This window comes from Salvelinus alpinus, chromosome 3 (genome assembly GCF_045679555.1).
Source record: "Salvelinus alpinus chromosome 3, SLU_Salpinus.1, whole genome shotgun sequence".
NCBI lineage: Eukaryota > Metazoa > Chordata > Actinopteri > Salmoniformes > Salmonidae > Salvelinus > Salvelinus alpinus.
Genome location: NC_092088.1, coordinates 92,017,252 through 92,039,825, shown reverse-complemented (window position 1 = coordinate 92,039,825; position 22,574 = coordinate 92,017,252). Strand labels below are relative to the sequence as shown.

At 51.9% G+C, this 22,574-nt stretch overlaps 1 protein-coding gene across 1 annotated transcript in view; it reads right to left on the bottom strand.

Annotated features, from left to right (window-relative positions):
- The window catches only part of eys (eyes shut homolog), a 506,958-nt gene that overhangs the window by 40,788 nt on the left and 443,596 nt on the right, over positions 1-22,574 (bottom strand). Inside the window, exon 44 of the mRNA XM_071394489.1 lies at positions 2,704-2,886. Within this exon, the coding sequence (XP_071250590.1) occupies positions 2,704-2,886 (183 nt within the window). The remainder of the gene's footprint in view (positions 1-2,703; positions 2,887-22,574) is intronic.

Genomic DNA, 22,574 nt, shown 5'->3' with positions numbered 1-22,574 from the left:
CTCACAGTACTGACATTGCAATTTATTGCCCTGGCCACATTTGCAGTCCTCATGCCTCCTTGCAGCATGCCGAAGGCAAGTTCACGCAGATGAGCAGGGCATCTTTCTTTTGGTGTTTTTCAGAGTCAGTAGAAAGGCCTCTTTAGTGTCCTAAGTTTTCATAACTGTGACCTTAATTGCCTACCGTCTGTAAGCTGTTAGTGTCTTAATGACCGTTCCACAGGTGCTTGTTCATTAATTGTTTATGGTTGGGATGTTTATGGTTTCTTTTTTTGCTGAGTTTAAAATATAGAACACATATATCATATATACAATATAGAACACATATATACAACATAGAACACATATATACAATATAGAACATATATATACAATATAGAACACATATATACAACATAGAACACATATATCATATATACAATATTGAACACATATATACAATAATGAACACATATATACAATACAGAACACATATATAGAATATAGAACACATATATACAACATAGAACACATATATACAATATAGAACACATATATACAATATAGAACACATATATACAATATAGAACACATATATACAACACAGAACACATATATACAATACAGAACACATATATACAATATAGAACACATATATACAATACAGAACACATATATACAATATAGAACACATATATACAACACAGAACACATATATACAACACAGAACACATATATACAATATAGAACACATATATACAACACAGAACACATATATACAATATAGAACACATATATACAATACAGAACACATATATACAATATAGAACACATATATACAACACAGAACACATATATACAACACAGAACACATATATACAATATAGAACACATATATACAACACAGAACACATATATACAATATAGATTCCATGCTGTATGATGATTAAAAGCCTATAGGATATGTATTATATATCTGGATCATATGACATGGACTCAAAACACACACAACCCATTGTCTTATGTCATCAGACTACTCCAACTGCACTGATCGGTCTCGTATCTCACAAAGTGTAATGGGACACATCAAGTAGTCCGGCTACTATGTGCTGCATAACATTTGAAAATATGACCTATGTGACATTGTCTGCTGAATCCCATTTCTGCCTCAAAACTGTCTGAATGAATCTAAGCTAAAACAATGAATACGTCAATAATGTTGATGTTTTTTGGGGTGAGGAAGTCTTTGTCACACCATCTAGTGAAAGATGTTTGTGCTTCATGGAGCAGTATATGGGTGGATGGACCAGCGTCACGGAGGACTACTTTTCTTTTTATATACTTTCTACTTTTCTATTTCTTCAATAGTTTGTATATCTATGTTTGGTATAATTGCTTCTAAAGTTCGAAATCGTCTAACTTGATTAGACATTTTGTAATTGTTGTCATACAATCCAAAAACATCACAATGTTTAATATAAAGCAAAGCATTCTACTGGATGACATGTCCCATGGAGGTTTGATGTAAATTTATCAGACCAATTATAGTTGTTCGTTGTTCGTCATCCTTCCCTTTTAATTTCCGTCTTTTTATGTTGTCCTCTTTCTTTCTTTGTACAGTGCGACTCTTTCTGTTCTGTTCCTTCCCCTGACGACTGCATCATTATTCAAGTTGGCTGTCTCCTTCCTCCTCTCCCTCTATGAATCACCCTAAATAGTCATCTCTAGAGGGAACCAGCCAAGTGCAGAAGATCCACAACCCAACCCTTGTGTTTCCTATTCAGCTGTCCCAAATGGTACCCTATTCCCTTCATAGTGCTAGTTCTGACCAGAGCCCTGTGGGCTACATATGCACTATATAGGGAATAGGGTGCCATTTGGGATGCACTCTCTGTCTTTTGATTAAACATACTGTGCACTGATGACATGGCATTCAGTTAAGCAGCTATTAAAGTTGACCTGAGAGAAAGGAAACATTTAAAAGTAAGGAAGGAAAGGAAAGGAAAGGAAAGGAAAGGAAGGAAGGAAGGAAGGAAGAAAGAAAGGAAAGGAAGGAAGTAAGGAAGGAAAGGAAGGCTAGAGCTACATCTGTCCCTAATTAATAGTGTATCCAATTTATGTCTCATCTGCCTCATATCAAAGAACATTAAAAGCTATTAACATAAATGAATGGGAGTCGTTTGCTTGCTTGTATTACCTCTTCATCCATTGGCTGCCAGCTACAGCCTTTATTTTATTACCCTCTCTGAAAGAAAATAAAAAACTCTTGAAGTCGAAAACAATAGTTTAGATGAGAGTTGAATTAATTGCAGGGAGATGTCTGGAACACTCATCAGTAGAAACAGGTTGAAACAGTCTCGTACTCTGCCAAAGGGAGTCCCTTGGCAAAAATATCTTTATTAGCGAGAAAGTGAGTGGAAAGTCTGTGTGTGTGTGTGTGTGTGTGTGTGTGGGGGGGGGGGGGGAGAGAGAGAGAGTGTGTTTGTGTGTGTGTGTGTGTGTGTGTGTGTGTGTGTGTGTGTGTGTGTGTGTGTGTGTGTGTGTGTGTGTGTGTGTGTGTGTGTGTGTGTGTGTGTGTGTAATCTATCGCCCTGAAAAATCTATTAGGAGCTACACATTGGGACTGCCCCACTCCTTGTGAAAACAAATGAATGAAAAATCCTAAAGGTTGAATGGAACTCAACTCTCCTTTAACAAAAGAAAAATAGACTGCTCCATCCTCACCCTGTCCTTTCTGTCCAGAGAAGAGGATGAGGTTGTCCTTCAGCGCTGAGGCGCTGTCGGCGAACGTTAGTTTCAGTTGGAACTCATAGTAGACACTGAGACTGGGGATGGAGGAGTAGGCTATGAACGAGGTGTACCCAAACTCATCATTCCCACTGAACCTGGCCCGGGTGATGTTGATGGCTGCAGAGGAAAATAAAAAGCAATATACAAACTGTGTTACAGTTCGTTGCTCACCATCAAGGAACATATAGTTATGTTACTCACCATCAGGACAAATATTGTTATGTTACTCACCATCAAGACAAATATTGTTCTGTTACTCACCATCAAGACAAATATAGTTATGTTACTCACCATCAAGACAAATATTGTTCTTTTACTCACCATCAAGACAAATATAGTTATGTTACTCACCATCAGGACAAATATTGTTATGTTACTCACCATCAAGACAAATATTGTTCTGTTACTCACCATCAAGACAAATATAGTTATGTTACTCACCATCAAGACAAATATTGTTATTTTACTCACCATCAAGACAAATATAGTTCTGTTACTCACCATCAACAAACATATAGTTCTGTTGCTCACCATCAAGGAACATATAGTTCTGTTACTCACCATCAAGGGACATACAGTTCTGTTACTCACCATCAAGGAACATATAGTTCTGTTACTCACCATCAAAGGACATACAGTTCTGTTACTCACCATCAAGGGACATACAGTTCTGTTACTCACCATCAAGTAACAAATAGTTATGTTACTCACCATCAAGGAACATATAGTTCTGTTACTCACCATCAAGGGACATATAGTTCTGTTGCTCACCATCAAGGAACATATAGTTCTGTTACTCACCATCAAGGGGCATACAGTTATGTTACTCACCATCAAGGGACATACAGTTATGTTACTCACCATCAAGGAACATATAGTTCTGTTACTCACCATCAAGGAACATATAGTTCTGTTACTCACCATCAAGGGACATACAGTTATGTTACTCACCATCAAGGAACATATAGTTCTGTTACTCACCATCAAGGGACATATAGTTCTGTTGCTCACCATCAAGGGACATATAGTTCTGTTACTCACCATCAAGGAACATATAGTTCTGTTGCTCACCATCAAGGAACATATAGTTCTGTTGCTCACCATCAAGGAACATATAGTTCTGTTACTCACCATCAAGGAACATATAGTTCTGTTACTCACGATCAAGGAACATATAGTTCTGTTGCTCACCATCAAGGAACATATAGTTATGTTGCTCACCATCAAGGGACATACAGTTCTGTTGCTCACCAAAAAATATGAGGCAGAAATGCGACAACATTACAATTGCTCACCGATAAAGAGTAATCTAACATAATGGCACAGGGTAGAAGAATAGAACAGACTAGAACAGACTAGGAAACCCCAGTGAGGATAATTGACAGTATAGAATAGACTAGGAAGACCTGGTAAGGATAACTGACAGTATAGAATAGAATAGAATAGACTAGAAGCCCCAGTGAGGATAATTGACAGTATAGAATAGAATAGACTAGAAGCCCCAGTGAGGATAACTGACAGTATAGAATAGAATAGACTAGAAGCCCCAGTGAGGATAACTGACAGTATAGAATAGAATAGACTAGAAGCCCCAGTGAGGATAATTGACAGTATAGAATAGAATAGACTAGAAGCCCCAGTGAGGATAACTGACAGTATAGAATAGAATAGACTAGAAGCCCCAGTGAGGATAACTGACAGTATAGAATAGAATAGACTAGAAGCCCCAGTGAGGATAACTGACAGTATATAATTGAATAGAAGCCCCAGTGAGGATAACTGACAGTATAGAATAGAATAGACTAGAAGCCCCAGTGAGGATAACTGACAGTATAGAATAGAATAGAATAGGAAACTCTAGTGAGGATAACTGACAGTAGCCTACATATCTTAGTCCTATGGACATGAAACACTATAGAGCTGGATGAAATAGAAGTGTACAGTAGCTGAAATATTACACACCACACTGTGTGTTACACCCAGAACCAATGTATCTCTGTATCACCATATATCTATATACAACTCTTACTACATCAATCTTAACACCACTATTCCATAAATGTCTTTGATTTTTTTGTTTCCAACACGTCACCAGCATCAGCAGTACTAGCAGCTGCCACAAGACGGCACTGTTGATTCACCATGCCGTACCACAGACACCATGCCGTACCACAGACACCATGCCGTACCACCAACTCACAATGATATAAGGATGATGGCCTGTTTTAGAATACTGCCTTTTCCCCATCCCCATTTTCTTTTCATTAGTCGCTGCTAACAAAGGTTCTTGGCAGGCGAGCAACATTTCAAATACCCTACATAATGTTCACTGCTGGTAGCTAGGGGGACAATAACTAATCCCAGTGATTATCAATTACAATCAACAGCTTACTAGTTCTAAACGCATAGTTGATTCAATAATGCTGCCTGTCTCTTTCTCCCGTGTTCTCTTTCCATTTTAGCACTGACCACTGATTCACTGGATTTTACACCAGGGAGAGACTTAATGGGAATATCCTCTCTCCCTCCTCTCTCTCTCTCTCTCTCTCTCTCTGTCTCTCTCTCTGTCTCTCTCTCTGTCTCTCTCTCTCTCTCTCTCTCTCTCTCTCTCTCTCTCTCTCCCTCTCTCTCTCCCTCCCTCCCCCTCCCTCCCTCCCTCCCTCCCTCCCTCCCTCCCTCCTCTCTCTCTCTCCTCTCTCTCTCTCCCTCCCTCCCCCTCCCTCCCTCCCTCCCTCCCTCCTCTCTCTCCCTCCCTCCCTCCCTCCCTCCCTCCCTCCCTCCCTCCCTCCCTCCCTCTCTCTCTCTCTCTCTCTCTCCCTCCCTCCCTCCCTCTCTCCCTCCCTCCCTCCCCCTCCCTCCCCCCCTCCCTCCCTCCTCTCTCTCTCTCCCTCCTCTCTCTCTCCCTCCTCTCTCTCTCCCTCCCTCCCCAGAATCAAGTAAACATCTGAGGCATATCTCGGCCCACCAATCAGACCCTGGTCATGCACACAACATCAGGCTCTACATCTCAGCAAATATATTGTAACTTGCATATTCTCTCTTTCTTTGTCTCTTTCCTTCCCCTCAGCCCTTCTAGCCCTCCATGTCTACATACAATGTCTGCATCCCAAATGGTAGTCTATTCCCTTAACTCTGCAGTACAGCTGTTCTAACATGGGGATTTGTGAAACGTATTCCTCAGTCTGAGGTGTCTCCACTTGCGTCAGTGAATAGTTAGCTTTTTCACTTGGCGCCAACTGGTAAGACGCTTCAGGAGGAAGCTGTAATCGCTAATCAAGCAGCGTGCCGTCCTTTACAGAGCTCCCCTCTGTGACTGGTCGGTGCTCCTCTGTTTGGCTAGTGAATTATTGATGCCTGTTATGTAGGGAAAAAATCTGTTGTTATTGTTATGTCTGGTTTTGTATTTGGTTTCTATATTGGTTTGTATTTCCACAGTGTTATTGTTAAGTCTGGTTTTGTATTTCCACAGTGTTTATTGTTAAGTCTGGGTTTGTATTTCTACAGTGTTTATTGTTAAGTCTGGGTTTGTATTTCCACAGTGTTTATTGTTAAGTCTGGGTTTGTATTTCCACAGTGTTTCTTGTTAAGTCTGGTTTTGTATTTCCACAGTGTTATTGTTAAGTCTGGTTTTGTATTTCCACAGTGTTTATTGTTAAGTCTGGTTTTGTATTTGGTTTCTATATTGGTTTGTATTTCCACAGTGTTATTGTTAAGTCTGGGTTTGTATTTCCACAGTGTTTATTGAACGGCTGCTTCATGGCTTTATAGCAACAGCTCAATCTGAGTTTCTATAGTCAGTTTGAAGTGATTGTCTGTGGATGCTCCCTCAGTGGCATGCAGCATGTTTTTACCTCTGCTCCCTCAGTGGCATGCAGCATGTTTTTACCTCTGCTCCCTCAGTGGCATGCAGCATGTTTTTACCTCTGCTCCCTCAGTGGCATGCAGCATGTTTTTACCTCTGCTCCCTCAGTGGCATGCAGCATGTTTTTACCTCTGCTCCCTCAGTGGCATGCAGCATGTTTTTACCTCTGCTCCCTCAGTGGCATGCAGCATGTTTTTACCTCTGCTCCCTCAGTGGCATGCTGCATGTTTTTACCTCTGCTCCCTCAGTGGCATGCAGCATGTTTTTACCTCTGCTCCCTCAGTGGCATGCAGCATGTTTTTACCTCTGCTCCCTCAGTGGCATGCAGCATGTTTTTACCTCTGCTCCCTCAGTGGCATGCTGCATGTTTTTACCTCTGCTCCCTCAGTGGCATGCAGCATGTTTTTACCTCTGCTCCCTCAGTGGCATGCAGCATGTTTTTACCTCTGCTCCCTCAGTGGCATGCTGCATGTTTTTACCTCTGCTCCCTCAGTGGCATGCTGCATGTTTTTACCTCTGCTCCCTCAGTGGCATGCAGCATGTTTTTACCTCTGCTCCCTCAGTGGCATGCTGCATGTTTTTTACCTCTGCTCTCTGAGTGCAATGCAGCTTCCCTCTCTTCCTGTTCCTCCTCCTCCTCCTCCTCTTTGTGGTTATTTGCAGGGAGAGCTGATATGAGCATGGATTCCTGTTGAGCTTCTTGTCAAGGGTCATATACATTGCTATTTCTAGGACAGAATAGTCTTGGGGATCAGGGCACTATACACTACATTTGACAAAGGATAGTGAGGTATCCACAGGGTACAAATCCCCTCCTCCATAAAATATCATAAACAAGCACAAAAGGTTGTACTGTAGCTGGAGCCCAGGCATGATCCCCTATCGACAGGTTCAACAACTGTAGGTGGAGCCCAGGCATAACCTCCTATCGACAGGTTCAACAACGGTAGGTGGAGCCCAGGCATAACCTCCTATCGACAGGTTCAACAACGGTAGGTGGAGCCCAGGCATAACCTCCTATCGACAGGTTCAACGGTGGTAGGTGGAGCCCAGGCGTGACTCCCTATCGACAGGTTCAACAACGGTAGGTGGAGCCCAGGCGTGACCCCCTATCGACAGGTTCAACAACGGTAGGTGGAGCCCAGGCGTGACCCCCTATCGACAGGTTCAACAACGGTAGGTGGAGCCCAGGCGTGACCCCCTATCGACAGGTTCAACAACGGTAGGTGGAGCCCAGGCGTGACCCCCTATCGACAGGTTCAACAACGGTAGGTGGAGCCCAGGCGTGACCCCCTATTGACAGGTTCAACGGCGGTAGGTGGAGCCCAGGCGTGACCCCCTATCGACAGGTTCAACAGCGGTAGGTGGAGCCCAGGCGTGACCCCCTATCGACAGGTTCAACAACGGTAGGTGGAGCCCAGGCGTGACCCCCTATCGACAGGTTCAACAACGGTAGGTGGAGCCCAGGCGTGACCCCCTATTGACAGGTTCAACGGCGGTAGGTGGAGCCCAGGCGTGACCCCCTATCGACAGGTTCAACAGCGGTAGGTGGAGCCCAGGCGTGACCCCCTATCGACAGGTTCAACAACGGTAGGTGGAGCCCAGGCGTGACCCCCTATCGACAGGTTCAACAACGGTAGGTGGAGCCCAGGCGTGACCCCCTATCGACAGGTTCAACGGCGGTAGGTGGAGCCCAGGCGTGACCCCCTATCGACAGGTTCAACGGCGGTAGGTGGAGCCCAGGCGTGACCCCCTATCGACAGGTTCAACGGCGGTAGGTGGAGCCCAGGCGTGACCCCCTATCGACAGGTTCAACAACGGTAGGTGGAGCCCAGGCGTGACCCCCTATCGACAGGTTCAACAACGGTAGGTGGAGCCCAGGCGTGACCCCCTATAGACAGGTTCAACAACGGTAGGTGGAGCCCAGGCGTGACCCCCTATCGACAGGTTCAACAACGGTAGGTGGAGCCCAGGCGTGACCCCCTATTGACAGGTTCAACGGCGGTAGGTGGAGCCCAGGCGTGACCCCCTATCGACAGGTTCAACAGCGGTAGGTGGAGCCCAGGTGTGACCCCCTATCGACAGGTTCAACAACGGTAGGTGGAGCCCAGGCGTGACCCCCTATTGACAGGTTCAACAACGGTAGGTGGAGCCCAGGCGTGACCCCCTATTGACAGGTTCAACAACTGTAGGTGGAGCCCAGGCGTGACGCCCTATCGACAGGTTCAACAACGGTAGGTGGAGCCCAGGCGTGACGCCCTATCGACAGGTTCAACAACGGTAGGTGGAGCCCAGGCATGACCCCCTATCGACAGGTTCAACAACGGTAGGTGGAGCCCAGGCGTGACCCCCTATTGACAGGTTCAACAACGGTAGGTGGAGCCCAGGTGTGACCCCCTATCGACAGGTTCAACAACGGTAGGTGGAGCCCAGGCGTGACCCCCTATTGACAGGTTCAACGGCGCTAGGTGGAGCCCAGGCGTGACCCCCTATCGACAGGTTCAACAGCGGTAGGTGGAGCCCAGGCGTGACCCCCTATCGACAGGTTCAACAACGGTAGGTGGAGCCCAGGCGTGACCCCCTATTGACAGGTTCAACAACGGTAGGTGGAGCCCAGGCGTGACCCCCTATTGACAGGTTCAACAACGGTAGGTGGAGCCCAGGCGTGACCCCCTATCGACAGGTTCAACAACGGTAGGTGGAGCCCAGGCGTGACCCCATATTGACAGGTTCAACAACGGTAGGTGGAGCCCAGGCGTGACCCCCTATTGACAGGTTCAACAACGGTAGGTGGAGCCCAGGCGTGACCCCCTATCGACAGGTTCAACGGCGGTAGGTGGAGCCCAGGCGTGACCCCCTATTGACAGGTTCAACAACGGTAGGTGGAGCCCAGGTGTGACCCCCTATTGACAGGTTCAACAACGGTAGGTGGAGCCCAGGCGTGACCCCCTATCGACAGGTTCAACAACGGTAGGTGGAGCCCAGGCGTGACCCCCTATTGACAGGTTCAACGGCGGTAGGTGGAGCCCAGGCGTGACCCCCTATCAACAGGTTCAACAGCGGTAGGTGGAGCCCAGGCGTGACCCCCTATCGACAGGTTCAACAACGGTAGGTGGAGCCCAGGCGTGACCCCCTATCGACAGGTTCAACAACGGTAGGTGGAGCCCAGGCGTGACCCCCTATCGACAGGTTCAACGGCGGTAGGTGGAGCCCAGGCGTGACCCCCTATCGACAGGTTCAACAACGGTAGGTGGAGCCCAGGCGTGACCCCCTATTGACAGGTTCAACGGCGGTAGGTGGAGCCCAGGCGTGACCCCCTATCGACAGGTTCAACAGCGGTAGGTGGAGCCCAGGCGTGACCCCCTATCGACAGGTTCAACAACGGTAGGTGGAGCCCAGGCGTGACCCCCTATCGACAGGTTCAACAGCGGTAGGTGGAGCCCAGGCGTGACCCCCTATCGACAGGTTCAACGGCGGTAGGTGGAGCCCAGGCGTGACCCCCTATCGACAGGTTCAACGGCGGTAGGTGGAGCCCAGGCGTGACCCTCTATCGACAGGTTCAACGGCGGTAGGTGGAGCCCAGGCGTGACCCCCTATCGACAGGTTCAACGGTGGTAGGTGGAGCCCAGGCGTGACCCCCTATCGACAGGTTCAACAACTGTAGGTGGAGCCCAGGCGTGACCCCCTATCGACAGGTTCAACAGCGGTAGGTGGAGCCCAGGCGTGACCCCCTATCGACAGGTTCAACAACGGTAGGTGGAGCCCAGGCGTGACCCCCTATCGACAGGTTCAACAACGGTAGGTGGAGCCCAGGCGTGACCCCCTATTGACAGGTTCAACGGCGGTAGGTGGAGCCCAGGCGTGACCCCCTATCGACAGGTTCAACGGCGGTAGGTGGAGCCCAGGCGTGACCCCCTATCGACAGGTTCAACAACGGTAGGTGGAGCCCAGGCGTGACCCCCTATCGACAGGTTCAACGGCGGTAGGTGGAGCCCAGGCGTGACCCCCTATCGACAGGTTCAACAACGGTAGGTGGAGCCCAGGCGTGACCCCCTATCGACAGGTTCAACAACGGTAGGTGGAGCCCAGGCGTGACCCCCTATTGACAGGTTCAACGGCGGTAGGTGGAGCCCAGGCGTGACCCCCTATCGACAGGTTCAACGGCGGTAGGTGGAGCCCAGGCGTGACCCCCTATCGACAGGTTCAACAACGGTAGGTGGAGCCCAGGCGTGACCCCCTATCGACAGGTTCAACGGCGGTAGGTGGAGCCCAGGCGTGACCCCCTATCGACAGGTTCAACAACGGTAGGTGGAGCCCAGGCGTGACCCCCTATCGACAGGTTCAACAACGGTAGGTGGAGCCCAGGCGTGACCCCCTATCGACAGGTTCAACAACGGTAGGTGGAGCCCAGGCGTGACCCCCTATCGACAGGTTCAACGGCGGTAGGTGGAGCCCAGGCGTGACCCCCTATCGACAGGTTCAACAGCGGTAGGTGGAGCCCAGGCGTGACCCCCTATCGACAGGGTCAACAACGGTAGGTGGAGCCCAGGCGTGACCCCCTATCGACAGGTTCAACAACGGTAGGTGGAGCCCAGGCGTGACCCCCTATTGACAAGTTCAACGGCGGTAGGTGGAGCCCAGGCGTGACCCCCTATCGACAGGTTCAACAGCGGTAGGTGGAGCCCAGGCGTGACCCCCTATCGACAGGTTCAACAACGGTAGGTGGAGCCCAGGCGTGACCCCCTATTGACAGGTTCAACAACGGTAGGTGGAGCCCAGGCGTGACCCCCTATCGACAGGTTCAACGGCGGTAGGTGGAGCCCAGGCGTGACCCCCTATCGACAGGTTCAACGGCGGTAGGTGGAGCCCAGGCGTGACCCCCTATCGACAGGTTCAACAGCGGTAGGTGGAGCCCAGGCGTGACCCCCTATCGACAGGTTCAACAACGTTAGGTGGAGCCCAGGCGTGACCCCCTATTGACAGGTTCAACAACGGTAGGTGGAGCCCAGGCGTGACCCCCTATTGACAGGTTCAACAACGGTAGGTGGAGCCCAGGCGTGACCCTCTATCGACAGGTTCAACAACGGTAGGTGGAGCCCAGGCGTGACCCCCTATTGACAGGTTCAACAACGGTAGGTGGAGCCCAGGCGTGACCCTCTATCGACAGGTTCAACAACGGTAGGTGGAGCCCAGGCGTGACCCCCTATCGACAGGTTCAACAACGGTAGGTGGAGCCCAGGCGTGACCCCCTATCGACAGGTTCAACAACGGTAGGTGGAGCCCAGGCGTGACCCCCTATCGACAGGTTCAACAACGGTAGGTGGAGCCCAGGCGTGACCCCCTATCGACAGGTTCAACAACGGTAGGTGGAGCCCAGGCGTGACCCCCTATCGACAGGTTCAACGGCGGTAGGTGGAGCCCAGGCGTGACCCCCTATTGACAGGTTCAACAACGGTAGGTGGAGCCCAGGCGTGACCCCCTATCGACAGGTTCAACAACGGTAGGTGGAGCCCAGGCGTGACCCTCTATCGACAGGTTCAACAACGGTAGGTGGAGCCCAGGCGTGACCCCCTATTGACAGGTTCAACAACGGTAGGTGGAGCCCAGGCGTGACCCTCTATCGACAGGTTCAACATTGGTAGGTGGAGCCCAGGCGTGACCCCCTATCGACAGGTTCAACAACGGTAGGTGGAGCCCAGGCGTGACCCCCTATCGACAGGTTCAACAACGGTAGGTGGAGCCCAGGCGTGACCCCCTATCGACAGGTTCAACAACGGTAGGTGGAGCCCAGGCGTGACCCCCTATCGACAGGTTCAACAACGGTAGGTGGAGCCCAGGCGTGACCCCCTATCGACAGGTTCAACAACGGTAGGTGGAGCCCAGGCGTGACCCCCTATTGACAGGTTCAACGGCGGTAGGTGGAGCCCAGGCGTGACCCCCTATCGACAGGTTCAACGGCGGTAGGTGGAGCCCAGGCGTGACCCCCTATTGACAGGTTCAACAACGGTAGGTGGAGCCCAGGCGTGACCCCCTATCGACAGGTTCAACAACGGTAGGTGGAGCCCAGGCGTGACCCCCTATCGACAGGTTCAACAACGGTAGGTGGAGCCCAGGCGTGACCCCCTATTGACAGGTTCAACGGCGGTAGGTGGAGCCCAGGCGTGACCCCCTATCGTCAGGTTCAACGGCGGTAGGTGGAGCCCAGGCGTGACCCCCTATCGACAGGTTCAACAACGGTAGGTGGAGCCCAGGCGTGACCCCCTATTGACAGGTTCAACAACGGTAGGTGGAGCCCAGGCGTGACCCCCTATCGACAGGTTCAACAACGGTAGGTGGAGCCCAGGCGTGACCCCCTATTGACAGGTTCAACGGCGGTAGGTGGAGCCCAGGCGTGACCCCCTATCGTCAGGTTCAACGGCGGTAGGTGGAGCCCAGGCGTGACCCCCTATCGACAGGTTCAACAACGGTAGGTGGAGCCCAGGCGTGACCCCCTATTGACAGGTTCAACAACGGTAGGTGGAGCCCAGGCGTGACCCCCTATCGACAGGTTCAACGGCGGTAGTTGGAGCCCAGGCGTGACCCCCTATTGACAGGTTCAACGGCGGTAGGTGGAGCCCAGGCGTGACCCCCTATCGACAGGTTCAACGGCGGTAGGTGGAGCCCAGGCGTGACCCCCTATCGTCAGGTTCAACGGCGGTAGGTGGAGCCCAGGCGTGACCCCCTATCGACAGGTTCAACAACGGTAGGTGGAGCCCAGGCGTGACCCCCTATTGACAGGTTCAACAACGGTAGGTGGAGCCCAGGCGTGACCCCCTATCGACAGGTTCAACGGCGGTAGTTGGAGCCCAGGCGTGACCCCCTATTGACAGGTTCAACGGCGGTAGGTGGAGCCCAGGCGTGACCCCCTATCGACAGGTTCAACGGCGGTAGGTGGAGCCCAGGCGTGACCCCCTATTGACAGGTTCAACAACGGTAGGTGGAGCCCAGTCGTGACCCCCTATTGACAGGTTCAACGGCGGTAGGTGGAGCCCAGGCGTGACCCCCTATCGACAGGTTCAACAACGGTAGGTGGAGCCCAGGCGTGACCCCCTATCGACAGGTTCAACAACGGTAGGTGGAGCCCAGGCGTGACCCCCTATCGACAGGTTCAACAGCGGTAGGTGGAGCCCAGGCGTGACCCCCTATCGACAGGTTCAACAACGGTAGGTGGAGCCCAGGCGTGACCCCCTATCGACAGGTTCAACAACGGTAGGTGGAGCCCAGGCGTGACCCCCTATCGACAGGTTCAACGGCGGTAGGTGGAGCCCAGGCGTGACCCCCTATCGACAGGTTCAACGGCGGTAGGTGGAGCCCAGGCGTGACCCCCTATCGACAGGTTCAACGGCGATAGGTGGAGCCCAGGCGTGACCCCCTATCGACAGGTTCAACAACGGTAGGTGGAGCCCAGGCGTGACCCCCTATCGACAGGTTCAACAACGGTAGGTGGAGCCCAGGCGTGACTCCCTATCGACAGGTTCAACAACGGTAGGTGGAGCCCAGGCGTGACCCCCTATCGACAGGTTCAACAACGGTAGGTGGAGCCCAGGCGTGACCCCCTATTGACAAGTTCAACGGCGGTAGGTGGAGCCCAGGCGTGACCCCCTATCGACAGGTTCAACAGCGGTAGGTGGAGCCCAGGCGTGACCCCCTATCGACAGGTTCAACAACGGTAGGTGGAGCCCAGGCGTGACCCCCTATTGACAGGTTCAACAACGGTAGGTGGAGCCCAGGCGTGACCCCCTATCGACAGGTTCAACGGCGGTAGGTGGAGCCCAGGCGTGACCCCCTATCGACAGGTTCAACGGCGGTAGGTGGAGCCCAGGCGTGACCCCCTATCGACAGGTTCAACAGCGGTAGGTGGAGCCCAGGCGTGACCCCCTATCGACAGGTTCAACAACGTTAGGTGGAGCCCAGGCGTGACCCCCTATTGACAGGTTCAACAACGGTAGGTGGAGCCCAGGCGTGACCCCCTATTGACAGGTTCAACAACGGTAGGTGGAGCCCAGGCGTGACCCTCTATCGACAGGTTCAACAACGGTAGGTGGAGCCCAGGCGTGACCCCCTATTGACAGGTTCAACAACGGTAGGTGGAGCCCAGGCGTGACCCTCTATCGACAGGTTCAACAACGGTAGGTGGAGCCCAGGCGTGACCCCCTATCGACAGGTTCAACAACGGTAGGTGGAGCCCAGGCGTGACCCCCTATCGACAGGTTCAACAACGGTAGGTGGAGCCCAGGCGTGACCCCCTATCGACAGGTTCAACAACGGTAGGTGGAGCCCAGGCGTGACCCCCTATCGACAGGTTCAACAACGGTAGGTGGAGCCCAGGCGTGACCCCCTATCGACAGGTTCAACGGCGGTAGGTGGAGCCCAGGCGTGACCCCCTATTGACAGGTTCAACAACGGTAGGTGGAGCCCAGGCGTGACCCCCTATCGACAGGTTCAACAACGGTAGGTGGAGCCCAGGCGTGACCCTCTATCGACAGGTTCAACAACGGTAGGTGGAGCCCAGGCGTGACCCCCTATTGACAGGTTCAACAACGGTAGGTGGAGCCCAGGCGTGACCCTCTATCGACAGGTTCAACATTGGTAGGTGGAGCCCAGGCGTGACCCCCTATCGACAGGTTCAACAACGGTAGGTGGAGCCCAGGCGTGACCCCCTATCGACAGGTTCAACAACGGTAGGTGGAGCCCAGGCGTGACCCCCTATCGACAGGTTCAACAACGGTAGGTGGAGCCCAGGCGTGACCCCCTATCGACAGGTTCAACAACGGTAGGTGGAGCCCAGGCGTGACCCCCTATCGACAGGTTCAACAACGGTAGGTGGAGCCCAGGCGTGACCCCCTATTGACAGGTTCAACGGCGGTAGGTGGAGCCCAGGCGTGACCCCCTATCGACAGGTTCAACGGCGGTAGGTGGAGCCCAGGCGTGACCCCCTATTGACAGGTTCAACAACGGTAGGTGGAGCCCAGGCGTGACCCCCTATCGACAGGTTCAACAACGGTAGGTGGAGCCCAGGCGTGACCCCCTATCGACAGGTTCAACAACGGTAGGTGGAGCCCAGGCGTGACCCCCTATTGACAGGTTCAACGGCGGTAGGTGGAGCCCAGGCGTGACCCCCTATCGTCAGGTTCAACGGCGGTAGGTGGAGCCCAGGCGTGACCCCCTATCGACAGGTTCAACAACGGTAGGTGGAGCCCAGGCGTGACCCCCTATTGACAGGTTCAACAACGGTAGGTGGAGCCCAGGCGTGACCCCCTATCGACAGGTTCAACAACGGTAGGTGGAGCCCAGGCGTGACCCCCTATTGACAGGTTCAACGGCGGTAGGTGGAGCCCAGGCGTGACCCCCTATCGTCAGGTTCAACGGCGGTAGGTGGAGCCCAGGCGTGACCCCCTATCGACAGGTTCAACAACGGTAGGTGGAGCCCAGGCGTGACCCCCTATTGACAGGTTCAACAACGGTAGGTGGAGCCCAGGCGTGACCCCCTATCGACAGGTTCAACGGCAGTAGTTGGAGCCCAGGCGTGACCCCCTATTGACAGGTTCAACGGCGGTAGGTGGAGCCCAGGCGTGACCCCCTATCGACAGGTTCAACGGCGGTAGGTGGAGCCCAGGCGTGACCCCCTATCGCCAGGTTCAACGGCGGTAGGTGGAGCCCAGGCGTGACCCCCTATCGACAGGTTCAACAACGGTAGGTGGAGCCCAGGCGTGACCCCCTATTGACAGGTTCAACAACGGTAGGTGGAGCCCAGGCGTGACCCCCTATCGACAGGTTCAACGGCGGTAGTTGGAGCCCAGGCGTGACCCCCTATTGACAGGTTCAACGGCGGTAGGTGGAGCCCAGGCGTGACCCCCTATCGACAGGTTCAACGGCGGTAGGTGGAGCCCAGGCGTGACCCCCTATTGACAGGTTCAACAACGGTAGGTGGAGCCCAGTCGTGACCCCCTATTGACAGGTTCAACGGCGGTAGGTGGAGCCCAGGCGTGACCCCCTATCGACAGGTTCAACAACGGTAGGTGGAGCCCAGGCGTGACCCCCTATCGACAGGTTCAACAACGGTAGGTGGAGCCCAGGCGTGACCCCTTATCGACAGGTTCAACAGCGGTAGGTGGAGCCCAGGCGTGACCCCCTATCGACAGGTTCAACGGCGGTAGGTGGAGCCCAGGCGTGACCCCCTATCGACAGGTTCAACAACGGTAGGTGGAGCCCAGGCGTGACCCCCTATCGACAGGTTCAACGGCGGTAGGTGGAGCCCAGGCGTGACCCCCTATTGACAGGTTCAACAGCGGTAGGTGGTGCCCAGGCGTGACCCCCTATCGACAGGTTCAACGGCGATAGGTGGAGCCCAGGCGTGACCCCCTATCGACAGGTTCAACAACGGTAGGTGGAGCCCAGGCGTGACCCCCTATCGACAGGTTCAACGGCGGTAGGTGGAGCCCAGGCGTGACCCCCTATTGACAGGTTCAACAGCGTTAGGTGGAGCCCAGGCGTGACCCCCTATCGACAGGTTCAACAGCGGTAGGTGGAGCCCAGGCGTGACCCCCTATCGACAGGTTCAACAACGGTAGGTGGAGCCCAGGCGTGACCCCCTATCGACAGGTTCAACAACGGTAGGTGGAGCCCAGGCGTGACCCCCTATCGACAGGTTCAACAACGGTAGTTGGAGCCCAGGCGTGACCCCCTATTGACAGGTTCAACGGCGGTAGGTGGAGCCCAGGCGTGACCCCCTATCGACAGGTTCAACGGCGGTAGGTGGAGCCCAGGCGTGACCCCCTATTGACAGGTTCAACAACGGTAGGTGGAGCCCAGTCGTGACCCCCTATTGACAGGTTCAACGGCGGTAGGTGGAGCCCAGGCGTGACCCCCTATCGACAGGTTCAACAACGGTAGGTGGAGCCCAGGCGTGACCCCCTATCGACAGGTTCAACAACGGTAGGTGGAGCCCAGGCGTGACCCCTTATCGACAGGTTCAACAGCGGTAGGTGGAGCCCAGGCGTGACCCCCTATCGACAGGTTCAACGGCGGTAGGTGGAGCCCAGGCGTGACCCCCTATTGACAGGTTCAACAGCGGTAGGTGGTGCCCAGGCGTGACCCCCTATCGACAGGTTCAACGGCGATAGGTGGAGCCCAGGCGTGACCCCCTATCGACAGGTTCAACAACGGTAGGTGGAGCCCAGGCGTGACCCCCTATCGACAGGTTCAACGGCGGTAGGTGGAGCCCAGGCGTGACCCCCTATTGACAGGTTCAACAGCGTTAGGTGGAGCCCAGGCGTGACCCCCTATCGACAGGTTCAACAGCGGTAGGTGGAGCCCAGGCGTGACCCCCTATCGACAGGTTCAACAACGGTAGGTGGAGCCCAGGCGTGACCCCCTATCGACAGGTTCAACAACGGTAGGTGGAGCCCAGGCGTGACCCCCTATCGACAGGTTCAACAACGGTAGGTGGAGCCCAGGCGTGACCCCCTATCGACAGGTTCAACAACGGTAGGTGGAGCCCAGGCGTGACCCCCTATCGACAGGTTCAACAACGGTAGGTGGAGCCCAGGCGTGACCCCCTATCGACAGGTTCAACAACGGTAGGTGGAGCCCAGGCGTGACCCCCTATCGACAGGTTCAACAACGGTAGGTGGAGCCCAGGCGTGACCCCCTATTGACAGGTTCAACGGCGGTAGGTGGAGCCCAGGCGTGACCCCCTATCGACAGGTTCAACGGCGGTAGGTGGAGCCCAGGCGTGACCCCCTATTGACAGGTTCAACAACGGTAGGTGGAGCCCAGGCGTGACCCCCTATCGACAGGTTCAACAACGGTAGGTGGAGCCCAGGCGTGACCCCCTATCGACAGGTTCAACAACGGTAGGTGGAGCCCAGGCGTGACCCCCTATTGACAGGTTCAACGGCGGTAGGTGGAGCCCAGGCGTGACCCCCTATCGTCAGGTTCAACGGCGGTAGGTGGAGCCCAGGCGTGACCCCCTATCGACAGGTTCAACAACGGTAGGTGGAGCCCAGGCGTGACCCCCTATTGACAGGTTCAACAGCGGTAGGTGGAGCCCAGGCGTGACCCCCTATCGACAGGTTCAACAGCGGTAGGTGGAGCCCAGGCGTGACCCCCTATTGACAGGTTCAACAGCGGTAGGTGGAGCCCAGGCGTGACCCCCTATCGACAGGTTCAACGGCGGTAGGTGGAGCCCAGGCGTGACCCCCTATTGACAGGTTCAACAGCGGTAGGTGGAGCCCAGGCGTGACCCCCTATCGACAGGTTCAACAGCGGTAGGTGGAGCCCAGGCGTGACCCCCTATCGACAGGTTCAACAACGGTAGGTGGAGCCCAGGCGTGACCCCCTATCGACAGGTTCAACAACGGTAGGTGGAGCCCAGGCGTGACCCCCTATCGACAGGTTCAACAACGGTAGGTGGAGCCCAGGCGTGACCCCCTATCGACAGGTTCAACAACGGTAGGTGGAGCCCAGGCGTGACCCCCTATCGACAGGTTCAACAACGGTAGGTGGAGCCCAGGCGTGACCCCCTATCGACAGGTTCAACAGCGGTAGGTGGAGCCCAGGCGTGACCCCCTATCGACAGGTTCAACAACGGTAGGTGGAGCCCAGGCGTGACCCCCTATCGACAGGTTCAACAACGGTAGGTGGAGCCCAGGCGTGACCCCCTATCGACAGGTTCAACAACGGTAGGTGGAGCCCAGGCGTGACCCCCTATTGACAGGTTCAGCGGTTGTGGAAGATCTTGGTGTTCTGTGTTTTCCCTGACATCCTGTGTACCCTAAGCGGGGTTTACATTAACCGGATGCATCCGTTTTTCAGAAATACAGCTAATTCAACCGACAGTAGCTTCTTTCTCTTCTGAAACAGGATGTGGGAACTCCACTCAGACGTATTTTTGCGCCCGCTATGTTATGTTACATCTGTGTGATAGCACTGAGAGTAGTGATTGGTCTCTTCTCTCTAGATGCCTCAAGCATTCCACATCTTTCCTCACGCTTCGTCGTTATGAACTGAACATGGTGGTGCTACGTCCCAAATGGCACTCTATTCCCTAAATAGTGCACTACTTTTGACCAGATCCATCAGGAAGTGCATTATGTAAGAAATAGGGTGCCATTTGGGATGCACCCACAACCATTAAAAATATAACCTACCGACCCTTCCCCTGCTCCCACCCAATCTATACCGACCCTTACCCTGCTCCCACCCAATCTATACTGATACAGGAAGCCTTAAGGCTGACTTATAGGGAGTAGCTTGTGTTATTATATTTGTGGTAAACCGACGGTTTGAACAACACAAATCAATAGACACCATAAAGCCTGCTGTTGTTATTCTGAGTTCACCTCATGTAGTCTGGTCCTAACTCCTGTAGCTAGGAGTAATGTATTATTATACACTACAATAGACCACATACCAGAAGCTCTGGGAGATACAACATGAACTATTTCCACCAAGTACAGTAGAAGTTTATATGGTGTTCTCCTCTCCACGTGGGAATGAATGTCTAACACATTATAAGACCTTGGCTGACATGGCTGGCTGCCATTCAATCAAAGCTAGCAATGGGGAAAATACACAACATTGCTTCTAGGCAGAGAAAACAGATGCCTATTTCAAGTAAATGAAGAGGTCGGATTCCCAAATGAAAATAAAATAAATGAATAATCATTCCCATTCATTTGAGATTGAGGCCTGCAGATTTATTTGAACTGTGCGTAGCCTATTGAATCCACCCACAACTGTTGGAAAATATTTCCTACAACAAGCCAAAAAATAACACTGCAATCTAATCCTTCCAGAAATGACATACAGCACAGCATCATGAAGAGAATAAGTAAGACAGGAAGTTTAGTATTATCTCTGCTGTTATAAATGTGATTACCAGGTCCCAGATCAGTTTGAGCTGTAAGACAGGAAGTTTAGTATTATCTCTGCTGTTATATATGTGATCGCCAGGTCCCAGATCAGTTTGAGCTGTAAGACAGGAAGTTTAGTATTATCTCTGCTGTTATATATGTGATCGCCAGGTCCCAGATCAGTTGCTAACTCCTATTGAATGACAAGACATGACCAATGACCATCAGAGTTGGCAAGACAGCATAACTAGATCAGGGACCAGACTTGATTTAATTCGTAGTGCAGAGGTACGTCTTTCTAAGCATGGACAGAACACCAGAACAGCTGTGGCACAACTCAGTGATATAAGGGGTTACAGACACAGTAGAGAGAGGGTGGGCTCTTTGGGTTTCATCAGTTATGCAAATCATTTGGGGAATAATTAGTCTGTTTAACCTCTACTTCATCACCCTCCCGGATCCGGGATCCTCCTCATCAAAAAAGCTGACTAGCATAGTCTAGCCTAACGGGACAGGGATATCATATAATATAATTTTCATGAAATCACAAGTCCAATACAGCAAATGAAAGATAAACATCTTGTGAATCCAGCCATCATTTCCGATTTTTAAAATGAATAAGTAGCAACGATTCACCAGAATCTCCGGAGATATTTTGGACACTCACCTAATCTGACCAAAGAACTCATCATAAACTTTACATAAAAATACTTGTAGTATGGCAAATGAAAGATACACTGGTTCTTAAACTCTTTTGAGTTTAGGACCTACACACATTATTCTCACTGTTTATCTGGCTTGGGATCAATTCCACTTCAATTCAGTTGATTCAGGAAGTAAACTGAAATTCTAAATCCAATTCTAACCATTTAAAAGCAATGATGAACATTGGAATTTCAGTTTGCCTCCATAATTGACTGAAGGTAAAAGGAACTGACCCCAACCCTGCTGTTCATTAACCATGAGATACTTATTGACCTTCATGGACCTTCTATGACAGGTTTGACGGAATAAAGGACGTTCTATCACCCAGGTGGTGGTGAGGGCATAAAGGACATTCTATCACCCAGGTGGTGGTGAGGGCATAAAGGATGTTCTATCACCCAGGTGGTGGTGAGGGCATAAAGGATGTTCTATCACCCAGGTGGTGGTGAGGGCATAAAGGATGTTCTATCACCCAGGTGGTGGTGAGGGCATAAAGGATGTTCTATCACCCAGGTGGTGGTGAGGGAAAAAAGGATGTTCTATCACCCATGTGGTGGTGAGGGCATTATGGATGTTCTATCACCCAGGTGATGGTGAGGGCATAAAGGATGTTCTATCACCCAGGTGGTGGTGGTGAGGGCATAAAGGACGTTCTATCACCCAGGTAGTGGTGAGGGCATTATGGATGTTCTATCACCCAGGTGGTGGTGAGGGCATAAAGGATGTTCTATCACCCAGGTGGCGGTGAGGGGATAAAGGATGTTCTATCACCCAGGTGGTGGTGATACAAGTCGGGGAAAATAAAACCCATATTTCCAAGAGAAAAAGACACTGAGTGGACAAAACATTAAGAACACCTGCTCTTTCCATGACATAGACTGACCAGGTGAATCCAGGTGAAAGCTATGATCCCTTATTGATGTCACTTGTTAAATCCACTTCCATCAGTGTAGATGAAGGGGAGGAGACAGGTTAAAGAAGGATTTTTAAACCTTGAGACAATTGAGACATGGATTGTGTATTTGTGCCATTCAGAGGGTGAATGGGCAAAACAACATATTGAAGTGCCTTTTAAAAGGGGTATAGTAGTAGGTGCCAGGCGCACTGGTGTATGTAAAGAACTGCAACGCAGCTGGGTTTTTCACACAGTTTTTCACAACATACACAGACACAGAAGACAATCACCCACAAACAAACAGTGTGAACAGCCAACCTATATATGGTTCTCAATCAGAGGAAACCTCAAACACCTGTCCCTGATTGAGAACCATATAAGGCTAATTACAAGTGACCTAAACATAGAAACACAAAACATAGAATGCCCACCCCAACTCACGCCCTGA